This window comes from Hemiscyllium ocellatum, chromosome 6 (genome assembly GCF_020745735.1).
Source record: "Hemiscyllium ocellatum isolate sHemOce1 chromosome 6, sHemOce1.pat.X.cur, whole genome shotgun sequence".
Taxonomy (NCBI): domain Eukaryota; kingdom Metazoa; phylum Chordata; class Chondrichthyes; order Orectolobiformes; family Hemiscylliidae; genus Hemiscyllium; species Hemiscyllium ocellatum.
In genome coordinates this window covers 74,602,119-74,624,153 of record NC_083406.1, presented here as the reverse complement: position 1 = coordinate 74,624,153, position 22,035 = coordinate 74,602,119, and the positions used below count along the sequence as shown (strand labels likewise).

The 22,035-nt window shown below is 38.9% G+C and overlaps 1 protein-coding gene across 3 annotated transcripts in view; it reads left to right on the top strand.

Annotated features, from left to right (window-relative positions):
* Nucleotides 1-22,035, top strand: part of septin10 (septin 10) — a 79,469-nt gene that overhangs the window by 4,181 nt on the left and 53,253 nt on the right. For 2 of the 3 annotated variants that reach the window (XM_060826042.1, XM_060826044.1), the window contains exon 2: nt 10,948-11,062. In XM_060826042.1, the coding sequence (XP_060682025.1) occupies nt 10,948-11,062 (115 nt within the window). Of the gene's footprint in view, nt 1-3,952; nt 3,980-10,947; nt 11,063-22,035 lie in introns of those variants that run through there. The other variant, XM_060826043.1, reaches the window with a different exon arrangement.

Here is a 22,035-nt window from a genome sequence, read left to right as displayed (position 1 = left end):
CATATCACTTTTCAGTCTTGGTATCAACTTTGAATTCTGAGAGAAGATTGCACAGGCTCGCTGCACCTGGTGCAACAAAATTGAACTTTATACAGCCTTCTTCAAAAGAAAATGCAAATAGTCGCAAACTTACTAGGAAACTGGAGCCAGCATTTCTCCAAAACTTTGTGATATCTTGCCCTATTTGCAGAACCTTGTATGCAATTTGATCTTAGTAGTCACTGGAACCCTATCAGGCACTTCAGATAATGAATATGTTTGTCCTTTAAGGTGTGAATACCTTAAAAAGATGTTCTTGTAAGATATACATTTTATGTAGGAGAATGCTGGTAATTTAAAAGTTTTTTTTAGACACATGATCTTGCAGTTAATAGAGGGATATGGAACATGTACAGGCAGATGGAATTATTTTAAAACGGCAATATGGTAGATCAAAGGGCCTGTTTCTGTTCTGTACTGTTCTATGTTCAATATTCTAATGGATTTTCATTCATTAATGGTATGGGAGTTATTGTCAAAACCAGTATTACCATTTTCTAATTGCTCCTGAGAATGACCCACCAACTTGGAACATTGGCTACAGGAATTCAAGATGCATTGTGGAGCAGGTACATCAACAGTGCTGTTAAGAAGGGAGTTTCTAGACTTTCACCCAGGGCTTGAAAGAGCAGCAATATAGAGTCATATAGATGTAAAGCATGGAAACAGACCCTCCAACTCGTCCATGGTGACCAGATATCCCAACCTAATCTACTTGCCAGCATGTGGCCCAGATGTCTCCAAACCCTTCCTATTCTCCTATTCATATCCCCATCTGGACACCTTTTAAATGTTACAATTGTACTAGCCTCCACCACTTCCTGTGGCAGCTCATTCCATACATGCACCACCCTCTGTGTGAAAACATTGCCCCTTAGGTTTCTTTTTGTATCTTGCCCTTCTCACCCTAAACCTGTGCCATCTAGTTCTGGACTTCCCCACCCCAGGCAAATGACTTTATCTATTTGTCCCATCCATACCCTTCATGATTTTATAAACCTCTATAAGATCACCCCTCAGCCTCCGACGCTCCAGGGAAAACAGCCCCAGCTTATTCGACCTCCAAGGTAGGATGGTGTGTAGCTTGGAAGGGAGCTTGCAGATGGTGGTATTCGTAGACCAATGTGTTGACTAATGTATGTGTAGCAAGTTGTGCAAACAGCAAATGAATTTTTTTTGTGTAGTTCTTTGGAATCTTCTATAAAACCTCTTTCTGTCTCCTAATAGGATCCAGCTTTACTCCCTGTGGAGTGTACTTCTAATTTTTTTCTGACTTGAAAGGCACTTTTTTTTTTAAATGAGCTCTGACAGATCAGTTGGTCGAGCATCAGGCTTTTAATCTGAGGATTGAGAGTTCAACTCTCTGTTCAGGCAGAGCTGTTTAGACCCCCTTCAATTGATTTTGTGCTGAATGACTCTATAGACAAAAAAGACTAGTTCAGTTTGGAAAACCTAATCACATAGACAAGATGTGGGCCTGTCTCTGTATTGTATGTATGAATGAATGATTTTATTGTCCTCTGTATTTGATAGTGAAAAATGCGGTAAAATGCATTGAATAGCTTCTACTGTCACAATGACGCTGGTGCCATTTGAATAGTTAAAGAATAATAAAACAATTTATGACTGACTTTAAGAGACTTGGTAGCCATTTACAATTATCTGTGGCCTAGTGCTTATTTTTTGGACTCTAACAAATAATTGAAAACATAGAAGTTGGGTTCTAGCTCATAAGCATACTGGTGTTTGGTACTGATGATGATTTGATGGATGCAGGCTTCACAAATGAGTTTGCCCTCTTGATAACCCTTGCTTTATTTGGACAAACAGCAGTGCAGTTTTAATGAAGCATAGATGTGCATATGTTGAAAAGGGTGGTGCTGGAAAAGCGCAACAGGTCAGGCAGCATCCGAGGAGTAGGAGGGTCGACATTTCAGGGCTTATGCCCGAAACGTTGACTCTCCTTCTCCTCCGATGTCGCCAGACCTGCTGGGCTTTTTCAGTGCCACACATTTCTGACTCTCCAGCACCTGGTAGTGTGGAGAGATGTGCATATGTTAATTCTTATGATTTTCTTCAATTGCGGAGACAGGGGAAGGTACAATCCTGTGTATGGTTTTGATTGCCTGCGATAGGAAGGATATTCTTAAATTGGAGAGGGTGTAGAAAAGATTTACAGGGGTGATATCAGGGGACTAGATACTGAACTATAACAGCAACCACCCCAGCATCCATAATGGAACAGCATTGGACATTTAAATGGGCAACGATACACTGCAGCAACCCAGAATTCCAGAAGGCAGAACATGAACACCTATTCAAAGGATTTAAATGAATGGGTACACCAAGAGCACTATCCTGTGGTACTTATGGGATTGAACCAAAGAAGAAAACACTACAAGACCAGACATGATAGCGGACATACCAGAGATAACCACCCTTCTACTCAGACCCCAGCGAAACTTAGTGGCCCACAAACCAGTAAACACCATCAACCAGCTCTCCACAGAAGTTAAAGACCTGGCACCCACATCCAACATGGCAAATGTTATTCACAAGATACTCTGCAAAGACTGGGAAAATCACTACATAAGACAAGCAGGAATAAAACTGACCATATGAGTGCATGAACATCAGCTTGCCACTGCCAGACATGAGCAGTACACTCTAATTTCCAACCACACAGATAACGAAGGACATAACATCAACTGGAATGATGTGACTATCCTAACGCCAATGAAACAATCATTGAAATCTAGCACTCCAATTGGAACTCAATCAATAGACACGTTGAACTAGACTTTGTATATAAATCACTCAGGTAAAGAACTGGAAGTACCAACAAACAGAGATACATAAATACCAGGCAGGACAGAGCATCAATACCTTATCAAAGATGTACTGATGATATCCCCTAGCGATACAACAAAATGTTTGAAGAAAAACACACCAGCTCAGCGAATGAACCCACACCTTCACATCATAGCAATTACAGAAACATGGCGGAGGGAGGGACAGGACTTGCAGCTCATTGCTGTGGGGTTTAGATGATCTAGGAAGGATAGAAAGGAAGGCAAGAGAAGTGGGGGGTGGGGGTGGTGTCTTTGATTAAGGAAAACATTACGGCTGTGCTTTGTACGATCCTCAGAAATTTTGTTTGAAGCTATATGGGTGGAACTCAGAATTAACAGGATGATCGCTTTGATGGGATTATACTATAGGCCTTCCAATAGTGAAAGAGAAATTTAAGGAATAAATGGCTGGAGAGATCAAGTGAATTTGAGTGTTGGGGCATTCTTAAGCGGCAGGTCAGGAGAGGCAAAAAGGTATTACGAGAGAACCTTGGCAGATAGCATTAAGGATAATCCAAAGAGATTCCAGAAACATGTTTAAGAACAAGAGAGTAACTAGTGAGAGAAAATGACCCCTTTTAAAGATTAACAAGGAACCACAAGAGATGGAAGAGATACTAAACAAATATTTTGCATCAGTTTTTTTTACAGTGGAGGAAAGAAACTGAGGCAAAGGAGCTCTGGGAAATAACTATTGAGTCTTGAAAGCAGTATACGTTACAGAAGAGGAATTGCTGGAGGCCTTAGAAAACATAAAGATGGATAAATCTCCAGGACCTGATCAAGTGTATACCCGGGCATTGTAGGAAGTTAGGGAAGAAATTGTGGGGCCCCTTATATCGTCTACAGCCTCGGGTGATCTGTTGGAGGATTAAATGTTATGCCTTTAAGAAAGGCATATCAGGAGAAGTCTGACAACTATAGACCTGCAAGTCTGACATCAGTGGTGGTTACATTGGTGGTGTTGTCCCATTTCCCTCTCCCCATATCAGTCGAATCAAAACACTCGGAGACACAGTATGGCTTTACCTCCATCTTTGTTCCGGGCCCTGGAGGGAGAAAGAACGATCGTCCGTATGCACAGAGAGGTGAGTTCTTGCTCTTCTCTGGAATAGCAGTTTCTTGATGAATTATATAGTCATTTTACAGGGAGGAGCATCCAGATAAGGCAACATACATATTGATTGGGTGACAGTTACAATCAGCGAGTGTCGATAGTAAAGATTAAGCCATCTGCTGTTACACAATGAATGGTCTTAACCTTAACTGGCTTCACATAATGAATACTTTTCACCTTGTTAAACTGACCTTTATATATTGAATGCTTCTAATGTTAAATGGCTCTACGTAATGATTGCTTTTCCACCTTGTTAACCCATTACCCTTGCCTAGAGCACCCCATTGTTAACTGCAAGATCTTTGTTTTTCTCTTTTTCCCCCGCATCCATGTGTGTGTGCAGGTGTGTGACACAGTGAAATACACAAGGTGTACAAATCTTTAGCCAATTTCCACCACCAGGAAGAAAAGAAACACCCAAGTGGCCAGTGACAAACAGTGCTCTTCACATCAAAGGGCAATGCTGTGTGATCAAGCAGTGAAGGGGAGGGCAGGGATTAAATCACAATAGAGTGGGAAGGGGAAATAATACACTCCGCTCCCTGTGGTATCCACCTCTCCCTGAACAGCTTAAGGGTGTTGGTGGAACTATAAGTTCTTATCTGACCTGAGTCATGTTCAGCTGAACCTCTTGTTTCACAAAACTCAGAACTTAACTCTTCCTCTAACTGCTCATGCCCTATATACGTTCTCATTCCCTCCTTTTATCATTTCATGATAACCACCTAGATGGCACTACCAGCTGTCATAAGACTGACAGCCAGTGTTTAAGCAAGTTATTGACACAGCATACAATAATTATAACAACAAAAATTACTAGTTGCAGTCAATAGGAGGATTCTTCAAATTCTATGTGGGAAAAGGTTCACCAGTAAAGTTCTTAAATCCACAGTCCTTTGTGACCACTCCATCCCCTCCAAGTTGAATGGAAACTAGCCAGTTCTCCAAAATCTCCTTCAGTGAAGTCCAATCTGAAAACAAAAAATTCTGTCTGCCCTTGCATCACTCCTCTGAGAAATCTGAATTCTTGGATAAGGGCAGTTAAATACTTCACAAAGCCGTGGACGGGTTGGAGCAAAGTATCTGTTTCGATGCTGTATATCTCTATGACTCTGACGAGACTTCCATTCTTCCAGATATGCTTCAGATGGAAGATACCAGTACATCTGAGCATGCACTGCAGCAGCTGCAGTCTGGGTGAATGCAGCAGCCTTTGCTGTTTCTGCTCATGCTTTGCTGTCAAATATAACAAAGCCAACTGGCTGTTATGATGTTAGCTTGATTCATATCCCTTAAATGATCAAAAGACCAGGTAAAGCTCATGTGGTTTAATGTTCATAAGAAGGCCACTGGTAACAAGTGTACTGACCTCCACATCATTATTGATGGTTTCTTCATTTTTGTGCTTGTGACTGGGAAGCTGGTTGGATCAGGTTGTGAAGGGGTGGGCGGTAGTCCGAACATGTGCTTTACTGTGAAAGGAGAAACTTGAGGGGAGATGTTGCTGCTGAAGGTATCTTTGCATTTTCTCTCTCATTCCTTCCTTGCCAAGGTAGTTATCAGTATGAAGACACTCTCCCATTTAATTACACTAAATTGTATCTGCCTATTTCAATATTCTTTGAATTCTTGAAGTCTCTTACTCTGTTCATTATTTATGACATTATCACCGTTTATACAATCCATAAACATTGAATTTGTACTGCCTAAACAATTCAGTCAATTATAAACAACAATCAATGGTCCTAAAATCAAACCCTCGGGAGACCCCATTCAGGTTTTTCAAATATTATTTTCCTTTAACAAACTGATACTTAGCTGTCAAGAAAGGTATTTCAAAAGTCTGGAACAGCAAGAAAACAACCAAATGTTTCCTGTGCTTTAGCAATTGAAGAGGCATTTTCAGTTCAGATTTAAATCTCAAATATTTTTTGGAAATAAGTGCAGAATATTTTAAAATATGTTCTCCAAATGAAACTTTCTAAATAAAACAATCAGTTACAGTAACAACTTTGGTAGAGATCTACATTCTTTGAATTTGCAATATGAAGGGGGCCAATGATGTCTTAACCATAATTAACAGAACTGAAACAGCTCAGCCTCCAGTTCTAATGTTCTCTCAAATCTTAACAAAACAGCAAATTCAAAATGCGCTCTTCTTCTTGTGAACAGTCTGCATAAAAACACAGCAAAAAAGACACTTTAATACAATACTCTCATCTGGCTAAAGCATGACCACTGACCCAACTGTTCTTTTTAAGCAGGCATTGTACAATTTCAAACAAATCGGGGGGGCTCAAGACAGTCGATCAATTTGATTTAAGGTTACAAGTTTGATAATTTTAAAAAGGGCATAATGTTGTACAATTTCAATGTAGAATCAAAATCTGCCCTATTACATAGTGCACAAAACACAATGAATTGAGATCCTGATTCAAACAAGGCAAAACATTACTTAAAAGATTTTCTAAACCAGTATTTTAACAAACCAAAATTTTTAAACATCAAACGCTCTCAGTATGGCATAATTTACATTTGAAACTTTCCTTTTTCAACCCAAGTATCAGTACAATCTTAATTTCAACATTTCTCTTTTTTTTGCATCCTCTCACTGAAATTACACTTATAAAAAGAAACAGCCCTCGCAGCGGACCACATGCATTCCAAGCCACACTCTTTCCCCCAAAACAAAGACTCTCAGTGCCTCAAATGTCACCCTTAGGGGACTTTAACCCCTTTCTCACTTTACTCCTCATAGGGACTCTAATCCCATTTGAACACAGAACCCAAACCTCAATACAGCACGGAGGACTCGAACCTCAGTTTAACTCACCCAGGGGACTGTAACTCCAATACAGCGTTGAGGACTCAAACCTCAATTTAAACATAGGGGACCCGAACCCAAATTAACCCCCCATCCCCAAAATACAGCATAGAGGACTTGGACCTCAGTTTCACAAGCGCGCTGACAAACAGTCTCTCAACTGAACTAATTACCGTTTGAGGAGTAAAATAGAGAGCAATCGAGCGAGGGAACAGTCTCCGACACACAGAAATATCAAAAGACCAAAGTTTAAAGTTTTACCTTGTGGGCCCATCCATCTTGAGATATTAAGTTCTGGGTGATTGCTGACACCGTACGATTGTATCTATTCATTTAGATCCTGCCAACTACATTTCCCTATCTCCATATCATTCAAAGCAAAATGCTTAGAGACACAGTATGGCTTTACCTCCTTCATCTTTATTCCAGGCCCTGGAGGGAGAGAACGATCGTCCGTGTGCACAGAGACATGAGTTCTCGGTCTTCTCTGGAATAGCAGTTTCTTGATGAATTAAATAGTAATTTTTCAGGGAGAAGCTTCCAGATAAAGCGACAGGCATATTGATTGGGTGACCATTACAATCCGTGATTGTCAATAGTAAAAATTAAGCCATCTGCTGTTACACAATGAATGTTCTTAACCTTAACTGGCTTCACATAATGAATACTTTTCAGCTTGTTAAATTGACCTTGCATACTGAATGCTTCCAATATTGTTAAATGGCTCTACGTAATGAATACTCTGCTACCTTGTTAACCCATTACCCTTTCTTCTAGCATCCCATTGTTAACTGCAAGTTTTATCTGATCTGAGTAATGTTCAGCTGAACCTCTTGTTTCACAAAACTCGGAACTTAACTCTTCCCTAACTGCTCATACCCTATACACAATCTCAGTAGGGAATCTGAGAGATAGGATTTACATGTATTTGGAGAGGCAAGGGTTGATTAGGGAAAGTCAGCATGGGTTTGTTCGTAGGAAATTGTGTATCTCAAACTTGATTGAGTTTTTTTTAAGGTCAGAACTAAGAAGATTGAGGACAAAGAGATATACATTGTTTGTTTGTGACTTTCGTAAAGCCTTTGCCAAGGTTCCACTTAGATTGATTCGTAAAGTTAAATCACATCGGATTCAGAGAGAGCTAGTCAATTGGATACAAAATTGGCTTGACTTGAAGATACAGGGTAATGGTAGGTGGAGAATTGATTTTCAGACTAGAGGCCAGTGAATAGCAGTTCTAAGGTGCTGGGTTCACTTTTTTTTTATTTGCAATTTATGTAAACTATTTGGATGATAATTTACGAGGCATGGTTATTAAGTTTGTGGATGATACCAAAACTGGTGGTATAGTTGACAGTGAAGATGCTCTAAGATTACAAATGGATCTTGATCTATGGAGCCAATGGGGTTAGGAGTAGTAGATGGAGTTTAGTTTGGATGTTTGCAAGATATTGTGTTTTGGTAAAACAAACAAGGCAGGACTTAACAGTTAGTGGTAGGGCCATAGGTAATGTTGCCAAACAGAGACTTAATGGTTCAGGTACCTAGTTCTTTGAAAGTTGCATCACAGGTACAATGGTTGAGAAGCTGTTAAGCATGCTTGCCATTGTTGCTTAGACCTTTGAGTATAGGATTTGGGACATCATGCTAAGGTTGTATAGTACATTGGAGTAATATAGCAAAGATTATTATTAAATTGGAGATGGTTCAAACCAGGATGTTGCCAGGACTGGAGGCTTTGAATTATAAAGAAAGGCTGGGATATTTGTCACTGGAGCATAGGAGGTTGGGGGTGACCTTTTTTAGAGGTTTATGCAATCAGGAGGGACATAGGTAAGTTAGTAGCCTAAGATTTTTTCCTCAGGTGGGTGATTTCAAAACTAGGGCTCACATTTTTAAGGTGAGAGGAGAAAGATTTATAATGGACCTGAGAGGCAACTTTTTCACCCAGAAGATGTGTGGAATGAACTGCTGGAGCAAGTGGTAGATGCAGGCGCAATTACAACATTGAAAACTCATTTGGGCAGGTATATGAATAGGAAAGGTGTACAGGCAAGTGGGACTAGTTTAGTTTGGGAAAACTGGTTGGCATGCACAAGTTGGTTTAAAAGTCTATTTCCATACTCTATGACTTTGTTAGAAAAATGAAAAGTGCTTCCAACTTTTTTTTTTATATACTGCTTTGTCAGTCTGTGAGCATGTGTAGTAAAGAATGTACATTGTCTACATGATCATCCATTCCTTTTATTTGAAATCTGCATTTCAAATTGATTATTTTGGCTGAGTGCATATGATATAATTGATTTGAAAATCAATACATTTATGTTGAATGATTTTACAAGAGGTTGATGGTGTCAAGAGAACCTGTTTCAGTCCAAGCAGTCAGGAATTTTGGTTTAAAAGGTCTCCAAAAGATGACACCTCCAAGGTTCGAAAAGAGCCCCTTAGCACTGCATAATAATGCAAGATTAGTTTGGGAACTCACGTTCTGTTTACAATTTCAGGCAAGAGTACCATCCATTGAACTAAATTGGTGTCCTCCAAAGATTAGGTACCCGACATATGCTTCTGGATGGGTATATGAATAGGAAGGGTTTGGAGGGATATGGGCCGGTACTGGCAGGTGGGACTACATTGGGTTGGGATATCTGACCAGCATGGACAGTTTGGACCGAAGGGTCTGTTTTCGTCCTGTACATCTCTATGACTCAATAAACAGAGAATTCTACATTGTTTTTGTAATTGATCAATCTATCTCACTACCCGAGGGGGCATTAGTTAACAACTAGTTTGTTTGTTTTATTAGATTCCCTACATTGTGGAAACAGGCCCTTCGGCCCAAGAAGTCCACACCGACCCTCCGAAGAACAGCCCACCCAGACCCATTCCCCTTCATTTACCCCTGCACCTAACACTATGGGCAATGTAGCATGGCCAATTCACCTAACCTGCATATCTTTGGACTGTGGGAGGAAGCCCATGTAGACACTGGGAGAATGTGCAAACTCCATATATAGTTGCCCGAGGCGGGAATTGAACCCAGGTCCCTGGCACCGTGAGGCAGCAGTGCTAACCACCATAAGCTCTAAGCTGGGGTTATTATACCATATTAGGCTTTTTTTTTTACATAAAGGTCTATGCCAACTCTCTGTAGAATAATTCGGACAGTCCCATTCACCTGCTCTATTTCTGTAACCTTTCATTTTGCTGAAATACCCATCAATTTCTTTTTGAAATCATTCAAGTGGACCTAGAAGCAGATTTGTAGTAGTTTTTCCTTCTAATTACGTGTTTCTGTATACTCCTAAATAATGCTTTTTTTAAAAAAAAGCAACAAATTAAATACTTGAAACCCGTGAATCGATAAAAGCAGCATGCTAGAAGATTGCAAATATAGTTCTAATATTAAGTATGAATGAGTTCATAGGCAGGTTTCTGAACATGTATTTTAGGGTGAAGGTGGAAAATATATGTAATGTTACACAAGATGCTGAAAAGAACCTTAATTGCAGCTTAGGTCATGGAGAATGGTTTAAAACACTTCCTGTTATGTTGCTGTCGTCTTAGGCTGGCTGTTTTTGAGTACTTGGTGCATGTAAGGTGGGATAAACAAGTTTTGCAGGAGAAATGATGTCCTTCTGTGGTGTTGACTTGTGAATGTTTTCTAATTTATACAATTACTATAGGACCAGACACCATACAACAGTCATACTTTCTGCAAATTTTGAAGCTGCAATTTTCAACTCTAACCCACCCCTTAGGGTAGTGAATATGTAGAATAGATTTCCAATTAATTGACCCTCAGTTAGGACTGTTGATTTCTCTGGAGAAGAATTGAAAATTCAAGATACTAACAATATTCCTTCGTGAAAGAAACTGAATGCCTTTTTCAAAGTAAGGATGTTTTAAAAAATTAAATACATATAAAGGTTTTGATGTTTCTTTTTATAACAATGTTCAGGAATAATTAAGCTGTGAATGAATTATTTCTGGTGATAGATACTTATACAAATTGTGATTCCATTCTTTTTGAAAGTTAGGAAAATGGTTAGAACCTATAAGAATGTATTTTAAAGGTTGACCAGCTATTGTATGTACTATTGTTTTTATTGCAGGGTGAAAATGTCCGCCCACTTTCCTTGTCAGGGCATGTTGGATTTGACAGTTTACCAGATCAACTAGTTAATAAATCTACCTCCCAGGGGTTTTGCTTTAATATTCTTTGTGTTGGTAAGTACTTGACTATTTTTATTCCAATTTTGTGGTTAAATGGTGGTCAGTGAACACCAATAGTGTTTAAATGATAGCGATTCAGTTAGGCAACTATAGGCTTGTTATTTACTTTGAAGAATCCAGAAAAGGGGGACAAATTGCTTTGTTCTAATTTCAAGATAACGAACAATGTCAACCTCTGTTCACATCGTGATTATGAACTCCTTTTCAAAACTGTGGATAAGTGCATCAGCCAAGCCTGGGTAAATGGAGTTAATGCACAGTTAGGTCTGATAGAATGATGAAGCAGTCTCATGGCACTTTCTCACTACCCTTCCCACCTCCTCTTCCTACTCTATTGAGTCAATAGTGTTCAAAACACAGTGGCATTAATGAGAAAAGAAAGGCATATTTTTGAAACAAAACTACAATAATTTAAACAATTGAAGAAAGGATCTCTATGGGATTGATTTTATTTTTCAATAATCACTTTCACTTGATTAAACAAATTAGAAATTTAAATTTTATTTTGTTCAGTTTGAGTTAATTTTTAAAAAAATTGTTACAAGGAAAGCCATATGGCTCAGGCCAATTAAAAGGAGATGGTGTATATGGTTTTTTGGTGGTTTTTATGACTCAAGCTAAAGTAAACTGAAAATGCTTTGGGGCAAAAGACATTTTGCACTGAGACAGATTTTAGTTGAGTCAACTTGGAGTTTGTAGCAGATTTATGTATATTAGTCTTTATATGATTATTTTAGGATTTAATTTATTTTGGGTATCAACAGTTATTGTGGAGTTTCATTTCATTCTTTTAAATTAAGATTGCTAGGTTTTGGACAACATTCATTAAACATAAGGTAGGACATTTGGATGTCATTAATTCATTAGGGGTGATACTCTTACTTCATGCATCTGCTCGAAGTATCCGACTGGTGGCACTGGGAAAGATCTTTCCGAAGTTGGTAAACGAGGAGCTGTTATAAAGACACTGTCCTATTAAGCGATTGACGTGTCAAAGAATGAATTAGGAGACAGGAAGTGATGTCATTAAGAAACCCAACAGGAATTGGGCAGACATTGCCTTGCCAATCCAAAATCCACCATGAACTGTGGGCTAAGTAGTAAGCCGATTAGAGTTCAGGATATCTCTGATCATCGATAGGACTAGTGGCTAGAATGAGTCAATAAGTAGTGATTCTTCGTAGTTCAGTGTACAAGAAAGAAGGCCAAAGGCAGAAGAAGAATTTCAGTCAACAGAAGAGAGCAAGATATCCGCGCCTAATTGACCAGATTTAGGAACTGAATCCTGAGTAGATCAATTGAAAATCATTGCTTTCTTAATTTATTGTTTTTGTATTTATAAATTTTGTAAAACATATTTATACCTGGATTGGGTGTTCGATCTAATCAGAACTAGTAAACATTTAGATGAGCTTTCTCCAGCTTTGTCTATAATTGTAATTGCTTTGGATTTTGCAATTAAAGGCGCACACATATGAAAGAGTGGAGATAAAGGTTGATTTACATTGTTATCCAAGAGAAGGTGCCATTAGTGAAATTCAAATGTTTATTGTTAAAGCTGCAACAGTTTCAAGGTCTTTTTGTAAATCAATGATGTATGGCTAAATTATGAAGATACTGCCTTTATCCAATGCTGGTGCTGTATAAGCACATTTGCCAATGAACTCCAGAATTACAACAGCTCAGAATCATTTGTTGTCTGTGGCACATGCTGGAGACTTTTCTAATGTGAAATACTTAGTGGTGCAAAGTCTGAAATTTTGTTTTAATATGAAATTTGAACTTACATGCTGAACTGGGAGAATGTTTAAAATATGTATATTTGCCTATCATAACATGGTGCTGAATTAACTGTTCAGTTTTCACCATGTAAATCTCTGAACTCAAATTCAATCTTGTGTTCCTTTTAGGGATTGGGATCAGAAAATGATTGTAGATGTTGTCAGGCTGTCACTTTGACTCATTTTTCAAGGATTGGAATCTGCTACCAGGATTCCAGTCCCGCACCATGTTATTGACTCTGACCCTCTCTATCCACAAGATTTTGTCGAGCTGGGTAATGAATACAACCTTGCCAAAAGTAATCTTGCCCAGAATATTGATGCAATAGTTGATATATGTAAAGTAACAGTAAATAATAAATTAAGACTGATATTTATTTTGAGTTATGTAGCTATACCTCATGAGAAATTGAGATACTCTTCTCCTGATCAGTACAAGCATCCTAAATTCTTTGAATGTTTAAAGTTCCTGAGACAGACCTGGAGATCAGAGTTGAGATTGTGGTGCTGCAAAAGGGCTTATGCCTAAAACGTTGATTCTCTTGCTCCTTGAATGATGCCTGACCTGCTGTGCTTTTCCAGCACCACACTCTCGATTCTAGAATGTAGTATCTGTTTTCATTTTTTTTTACTTCTTCCTGTCACTATTTGGTTCTTTTGCCAAGCACTCAAATCAGTGTACCCTTGTTACTAACCCTTCTGCTACTCTGAGTATTTAAGGAAAACTTAACAAAGCCTTTTGTGATGCAGATCCTTCAATCAGATGTCCTTTTTACCTTCGATCGACGGTTTTCCCCTACACCTTTTTTAAAATAAAGGCCTTGACGTTCTTTCAAAATGTGGTGCCCATGATTGAATGCCATTCCAATTAAGGTCTAAGTAGTGTCTTATAAAGATTTAGTATTGCTATCTTGTTTTTGTGCATGATATTACTTAATAATGTCAAGGGTATATTTATACTTTATTTTAACCATCCTTCTGAACTTGACTGCCTTAAAACTCTGAGCACGTAATTGTAAGTCTCTCTCTTCTCTTCAATGAAATTATGCAATTTTAAAGAGATTTATGCTCTTTCTACCAAAATACAGGATATATAATCACATTTCTTAATATTAAGTTTCATTTGCTTGTCATCCTGAAGTCTATTACTGTCCTCCTGATTGTTTACATTTTTGAATTTCATGTTAACAATAAACATGAAAATGTGAGGATTCATTTCACACTTTCTAAATATGCTGTACATCTCTATGACTCTGACTCTTACTTACTTTGGATTTGAAGAAACTATATATTTACAGTTTACCACCTGACATTTATTAACGTTATGCTTAGGGCTTGAGGAGGCAGCCAAGTTTGAGATGTCACAAGTGTCAGCCTTTAGCCTACTGGATTCACTGCACACAAAATGGAGAAACAACTGAAGGCACCAGGTACAGCAAAGGTTCTAGGCTGTGACAGTACATCAGCTGTAGTACTTAAGACATTGGTGTCTACCTGATTGTGGAAAAGATCCCCATACACTGTGTATTTATAAAATAAATCTGTCAATCCAGTGATTGGGGAATGATTTGGGAACCTGGCTGCGGATCTTGCCATGAATTTGAATTCAGTAAAACTCCATAATAATTAGGAGCCCAATGGTGACCGTGAAACCATTCAGTTGTAGGAGTAAACCTATCTGGTTCACTAATATCCTCTTAGCGAAGAGCACTGCCTGGTCTGGCCTACATGTGACAAACGTGGCTAACTCTTAACTCTCAATTATGGATGGGCAATAAATGCTGGTCAAACCAGTGACCTCCCTCACATCCTGTGAAAGGATTTTCAAAAACCTCCAGGGAACAAGTTAACAATGGTTTATTTCATGCATAAGTAAGCAGAATCAATCTTATCACTGTAAAAACCAACTCAGACTCCTCCAATCTTTATACAAAACATTATAGTATACATATTACAATTCTTGCGTTCCTCTGTCCCGGTGTCTTACATTATCTGTCTTTCCAGTTGTAGAGGCGATGGTATTTTACCGATGGCTGATTAGTATTCTGCTGATAATGCTTCTTGACTGTTGTGTTGTCTCATTTTGTCATCTTTCTTTTATACATCTGTGAAACCCATTTGCTTCACTATTACTGACAATATGATTAAAGTCGTTCATCTCCTGGCTTGCCCTTGGCCTAGTCCAGTGTAGCCAACCTAGTATTTTTCCCTTTCTACTCCACCACTCTCAGGCACAGGCCAGGTATCATGCTTAGTGTTGTACAGTTACTTAATTTTACAATCTATACAGTTTGGCACAATACACTTGGCACTTGCCTCATACATTCTGAGCTGACATTCTCTAACTTTCATACTTCTTTTCGTTTCTTGTGTGTAGTTTTGATTTTGTGAAACAAATAGGCTAGATATGACTACCTACTGGATGGTAACTAAAACATGGGAGATGGACCTGATTCATGAACGTATTGATCTACATGTATGATTTCCAATTCCACAGATCTGTTCTCTTTGCTCCTACCGAGTTCTGCATGTTGGATATAACAGCAACATATGTGCTTTCATATTACTGACAATAGGACTAAAGTTTTAACCCTTAAATAACTTAACCCATTTAGTCCACACATAGCATTTTGGTTCTTGGGCAAGTGCCTATCAAATGATGTTGCTATGTAGAATTTCCCTAACCCACACAACTAGTTAGTTGAAAAACCAATTAAAAGACTGCCTTTGGTCAAAAATATCCTGAATGTGTACACCTAGATACCATTCTCTCCTCACTGCTTGAACAAGGCAGCACTGTACAGTAGTCCTGCCATACCCGTGGGGGATACATTCCAAGATCTACCTTGGAAGCCCAGACCTGCAGATAGGAGTGAACCCATTCATTTAAATGGGAAACTGTGAAAAATGATTCTGCAGATACAGCGATCGCCCTGTATATGCAAACGTCAATGAGTTCACAAATAACTTTTAAAACTACAATATTTTCACAGTTTCATTTTTTAAAAATTTAAATAGTATCTTTTCCCATGTTTTAGTGCACAGTCCAAAAATAAGGTCCTTCAACACCAACACAAGATGCTTAATAACATTCTGGACTAAGCAGTCTGTTTGATTGGTACTCCATCTAGTAGCTTTAACATTCACCTACTTCTTCACTGACACTGTGCAGAAACTCGCCAAACCTCATTCCACAACATTTCCAATGCACTACCACTACCATCTAATAAATGAATAGTCGGTGCATGGGAATATCACTACTTAAAGGTTCCTGTCCAAGCTGCACACAGTCTTCACTTTGAAGTAAATCACTGTTTCTTCGCTTTCACTGGGTCAAAATCTTAACCTCCTTTCTAACAGCACTAGGTTTACCTACACTGCAAAGAATGAAGCAGTTCAAGAAGGCAAGTCACCACCAACGTGTCCAGATTTGGGTTTGACAATAAACGCTAGCCTGGCCTGAGACATCCACATACCATGTATGCATAATTTTTTAAAAAAGGCTGTTCGGATTGTGGTCTCAACTCTACAATTAACACTTTCCCTTTTTTAATCGTGTGTGTGTGTGTGTGTGTGTGTGTAAAAAAATTCTCCTAGTTCTAGTTTCTTCCACAACAAGTAACATCCTTTCAGCATCCACACTGTTAACAATATGGGTTCACTTCTTATACCACTGAGGCTACCATGGAGGACTCTTCTTAAGTGACCCTCGGGTTAAACAATCCATCATTTGCTCTCTCTCTCTTGAGAGAATCGCCCTATGGTCTGGAGCTTTTACTGTCTTCTATTTCATGAGCACTTGTCAAATACTTTCTGTAAATTTAAGTGCAGCGTGTCCACTGATTTTCCCCTTTTGTCTATTTTGCTCGTCTCTTCCTTCAGTAACTCCCAGCAACTTAGTCAAATGATTTCCCTTGCACACATCATGTTGACCCTGCCTGATGGTATTGACATTTTATGTCCAGCTATATCCTCCCGAATGAAAAATCCCCACATTTTCCTTTTGGCAGATATTAAGCTAACCAAGTTGCACACTCTCCCTCCCTGTGTCTGTTTCTCTATCTCTCTTTCTCCCACCCCTGAATAGAAGCGTCACGGCCCCTTTCTGATGAGACTTTGGAAAATTAAAATCAGCTGATTTACTATCTCAGGAGCCACTTATTTTAAGACACTACTATGAGGTCCATTTGGAGCCTGGGGACCTGTCAACTTTTGGTTCTAGTAATAGACTTTTGTTGCCCAGGTAATTTTGTAATTGCTTTAGGTTCCTCCTGTTCTTTTACACCAACTGATTTAAGAATATTTTTGGAATCTGATCTTTGCAGTGAAGACAGGTGCAAAATACCTGTTCAGTTAATCTCCTATAGGCTTAATTTCCAATATTGATTCATCAGACTTTATAAAAGATCAATATGAAGTTTATGTGCTCACTTTTTCCTTTTTAAGTAACTCGAAGTACTTTATTTTGTTTCTGTCTAGCTTTTATATCCTTTGTTTATCCCTCCTTATTAATCTTTTAGTCACACTCTTTAACCTTCCTAGTTACAGTTGGTGTATATGTTCCTTTAGATTTTTACTTTTCACTGAAATATACTTTTGTCTGAGTATTTTGAAATTTCTTCTTAAACGTTTGCCACTGCATTTGTGCTGACATCTCCTGTAACCTAGTGACCCGGTTCACTTCAGCCAGCTCTAACTTCATGTTCTCATAATTGTAATTTTCGGTCGTTTCCAGTTACTTAGAGCCCGGCTTCAATGCCAACTTCCAAAATTGTCAAACAGAAAATTGTTCCGTTCAACGAATTTGATTTCTCTCACCAAGTTCTCCATGTTCTGATTTGCTAATTGGCAATAGGTGACTGAAACTGAACCCCACTGCAGTTAGCTTTCTGTTTACACTTTTTCGTTATTAACTAGCTGTCTCCTGACAATATCAAGTCTGTAAGATTTACGGTTCAGGAGACATTTTACCCCAAACATGCTTTTAAGAATTCATAAGTAATTTTAAGGCAGTTTATTAAGAAGCAACATAGTCATAGAGCTGTATAGCATGGAAACAGACCCTTTGGTCCAACTCATCAATGCCAACCAGATATTCTAAATTAATTAGTCCTATTTGCCAGCATTTAGCCTATATCCTTGTAAGCCCTTTCTTTTCAACTACCCATCCAGATGCCTTTTACGTGTCTGTAATTGTACCAGCCTCCACCACTTTCTCTGGCAGCTCATTCCATACACTCACCACCCTCTGCATGAAAAAGTTGCCCTTTTGGGTTCCTTTTAAATCTTTCCCTTCTCACCTTAAACCTGTGTCCTCTAGTTTTGGACTCTGCTAATCTGGGGGGGAAAGACTATGACTATTCACCCTATCTATGCCCCTCACAATGTTATGAACTTGTATAAGGTCAGCCTTCACCGTTTCAGGGAAAATATCCCCAGTCTATTAAGTCTCTCCCTGTAGCTCAAACTGTCTAACCCTGGCAACATCCTTCTAAATCATTTTCTGAACCCTTTCAAATTTCACAGTATCCTTCCTTTAGCAGGGAAACCAGAATTGAAAGCTGTATTCCAAAAGTGGCATAACTAATGTCCTGTACAGCCTCCACATAACTTCCCAACTCTTATACTCAGGGCACTGGCCAATAAAGGCAAGTATACCAAATGCCACCTTCACTATCCTGTCCACCACTATGAACCTGCACTTAAGTTCTCCTTTGTTCAGCACGCTCTCCAGGACCTTACTAGTAAGTGAATAAGTGCTGCCCTGATTTACCTTTCTCAAATGCAGCATCTCAATTATCTAAATTAAATGCCACTCCTTGGCCTATTGGCCTATCTGATCAAGGTCCTGTTGTACTCTGAGGTAACCTTCTTGGCTGACCATTACACTTTCAATTTTGGTGTCATCTGCAAACTTAATAACCATACCTCCTATGTTCATATCCAAATCATTTATATAAATGACAAAAAGCAGTGGACCCAGCAGTGGGACACTGGTCACAGGTCTCCAGACCGAAATGCAATCCTCCATCACCATCCTCTATCTCCTACTTTTGAGCCATTCTGTATCCAAATGGCTAGTTCTCCCTGTATTCCATGTGATCCTACCTAGTTAACGAGTCAACCACGTGGAGTCCCTTATTGAAGTCCATATAAATCACGTCCAGTTCCGATATGGCACATAATTTGAATAGTCAGAAAAGACAGATGTCTAACAAACAGTAAGTGGCTCCTGAATTGACACAATAAGTGAGGGACACCGGTATACTGATTTCCATCGCTGATGAGAGTCTCCTCAGAATAGTTTACTGATGTCTAATCAGACAAGTGGATTGATGAAACTGATCTTCATGGCTGAAAGTGAGGGTCCTTTGCCTATTTGCTCATACCTGTTACTTTTTTCTTTTTTTTTGCCTCCGAGTTGCCCAAGAAATCCTCCTAATCAAGGGTTGGAAGTGGCAGTTTCTTCCTATCTTCTCGCGTTATCTTGGGCTTCTAAGATATTAGGCTAGTGTTGATATATATTTTGTTCCACAAATCTGTACGACATAAGTTTCAGTACAGTGGTAGATGCTTTATTATTGGACAGCCGGCTAGACATTCTCAATGTCCCCAAAAGTAGTCATGTGTCTACTTGTGGTGACACATCTCCACGAATCTTTGTTCTACACACAAAAGCAGTACTTTTTAAAGGAATAATACAAAAGGTCTAAGTCACAGGGTTGATTGTCGTTACATTGTTTAAGATGGGCCATTATAATTTTACAAGGCCCGGTGAATGTCGGTGTCCTGTGATAACGAGTGAATGGATTACAGGGACTGATTATCGTATTCTTCATGACCATGTGCTGTGGGAAGAGATTAAAATGGATGGGTTTAGTGTGTTCTCAATGGGCGTTTCACATATCTATACTCACATGGAGGGGAAGCAAGATAATGGGAGCAGGAGGCAGTTTAAGAGTTGTGGCAAAGGCTATTAGTCTTGTCTGAGGAGGGCAATTACTTTTGCCTGAGGCTGCAGAGGAATTCACACGTGCGACTCCAATGGATTATTTTTCTAAGATGCAGTCAGCCTCCACTCTACTGAGATGTCTGTCTGTTCTGTAAGAGGACAGACATGCAATTGATACTGCAGTGAGTCTCTTTGGTAGTGGAATGTTTAACCCTTGAGTCCCCAGTTTACCTTGAAAGAGAAGTAAAACGTGAACTGATTCCTTTGTGGTTTTCTAACTTCCTCACTCGAGCCAGCATAGGTCTTCTGTGAGGAGCTGTCCGATGTCTGAAGTATTTTTCTTTTAACAGTTTATGTATCTTTATTACTAGGAGGCTTTTGCCAGTTATCTGTTTATTGTCCATTGAGAAGGGGCATATATTAAAGGCAATCCTTTCTATTTCCATTGAAAGCTGATGAAGTAATCTTGTCCATTATATGTTAGAATATTCTGTTCAAGTTGAATTGGCAATGTCTTATTTCTCTGGACACATCTCCTTGGCAGGAGATAACTATCTTTTCTGCTGGAAGCTGCTTTGGGAGTTTTCTTTTAAAGAGAGCACGGTTCTTAAATTCTAAGCAATTTGAGTATTATAGAATATTTAAACTATGATTTCTTGCAGATCATATGGGTGTTTCTTGGAACTGAATGATGTACCAACTGGAAATTAATTAATTGAGTCAATTCATTGACTTTCAAAATACTTTCTTTAGTATAGTCTTAAAGGGATATTGGACAGGTAGCAAATGCATGCTTTCCAAAATATGGGTTATTGTGCTGAAACAAAGCATACTCATTGTTACACCATTCACATACAGAGTATGTATATGGTTGGACCGTAGGTGCATAGAATTTTACAGTTCCAAAGGAGGATATTTGGCTCATCAAATTCCACCAGTAATCCCACAAAAGTCTGACAACTTAAGTTCAGCTTTCCAAGTTGTGGCAATATAAGTAAATGTTTAAATACAGTTTAAATGTTATGAGAGTTTCTGACTGAACCACTGTTTCAGGTTGTGAGCTTTAACTCCCATCATTCTCTGAATGAAAGCATTTCTCCTGAACTTTCTTTGTGGCCTTCTTTCTCTTCTTTTAAATCTATGGTCATTGACCTCCCTACTAATTAAAACCCTTAAAATGTGCCACCTTATCCACCCTATCTATTCCCCTGATAATCTTCTCCACCTCTCGGGTCACCCCTCACCTTTTATTGATCCAATTTTTCCTCATAGCTCAGACCTCCATCCCAGGGATCATCTTGGTAAATCTCTTAACCTCTATATCTTGACTAATAAAGACAAGTATACCAAATGCTGTCTTAACTACAGTCCTGCTGCCTTAATGGACTGGTGTACATAAACATCTAGGTCCCTTCGGTTTCCCCCTCTGTATCTGATCTGAATACCCGATAGCTAAATCTCTTTCTGGTCAACAATAACACAGAGTATTGACAGTGGACTATTCAACAAAGGCAATGCTATTAAATGTCAAGGGATGATGGTTAGATGTTTTTTTGCTGGAAATGGTCATTGCCTGGTACTCCTGTGGGGCACTAGTGTTACTTACCTCTTGTTAGCTCGGGATGTTGTCCAGGTTTTTCTGTATATGGACGTGGGCTGCTTCAGTGCCTGAAGAATTAGTGAAGAAGTTTTGACCTTGTTTGGAGGAAATGTCATTGATGAGGCAGCTGAAGACGGTTGAATGAAAGATACTGTCCTAAGGAATTACTGCAGTGATGTTCTATAATGAGGTGACTGGTCTCCAACAACCACAATGATCTTCCTTTTTTTTCCCCCTCGCCCTACGCCCTCTAGTTCTGGACTCCCCCACTCCAGGGAAAATACTTGGCCTATTTATCCTATTCATGCCTTTTATGATTTTATCAGATGGAATATAATGTTGGAAAATGTGAGAATATGTACTTTGGCAGGAAGAATAAAGGAGCTAAAATTTAAATGGAGAACGTCTGCAGAAAGCTATAGAACAGAGGGATTTGGGACTCCTCTTCCACGAATCTCAAAGCCAGCATCCAACTTCAGTGAATGTTAGGAAAGGCAAATAGAATGTTAGTCCCTTTTGTTTCAAAGAGTATAAACTTAGGGAGAGGTTTTGCTAAAACTATACAAGGCGCTAGTCAGACCACAGCTGGATTACTGCAAATAGTTTTGGACCTCTTGTCTAAGGAATGATATAC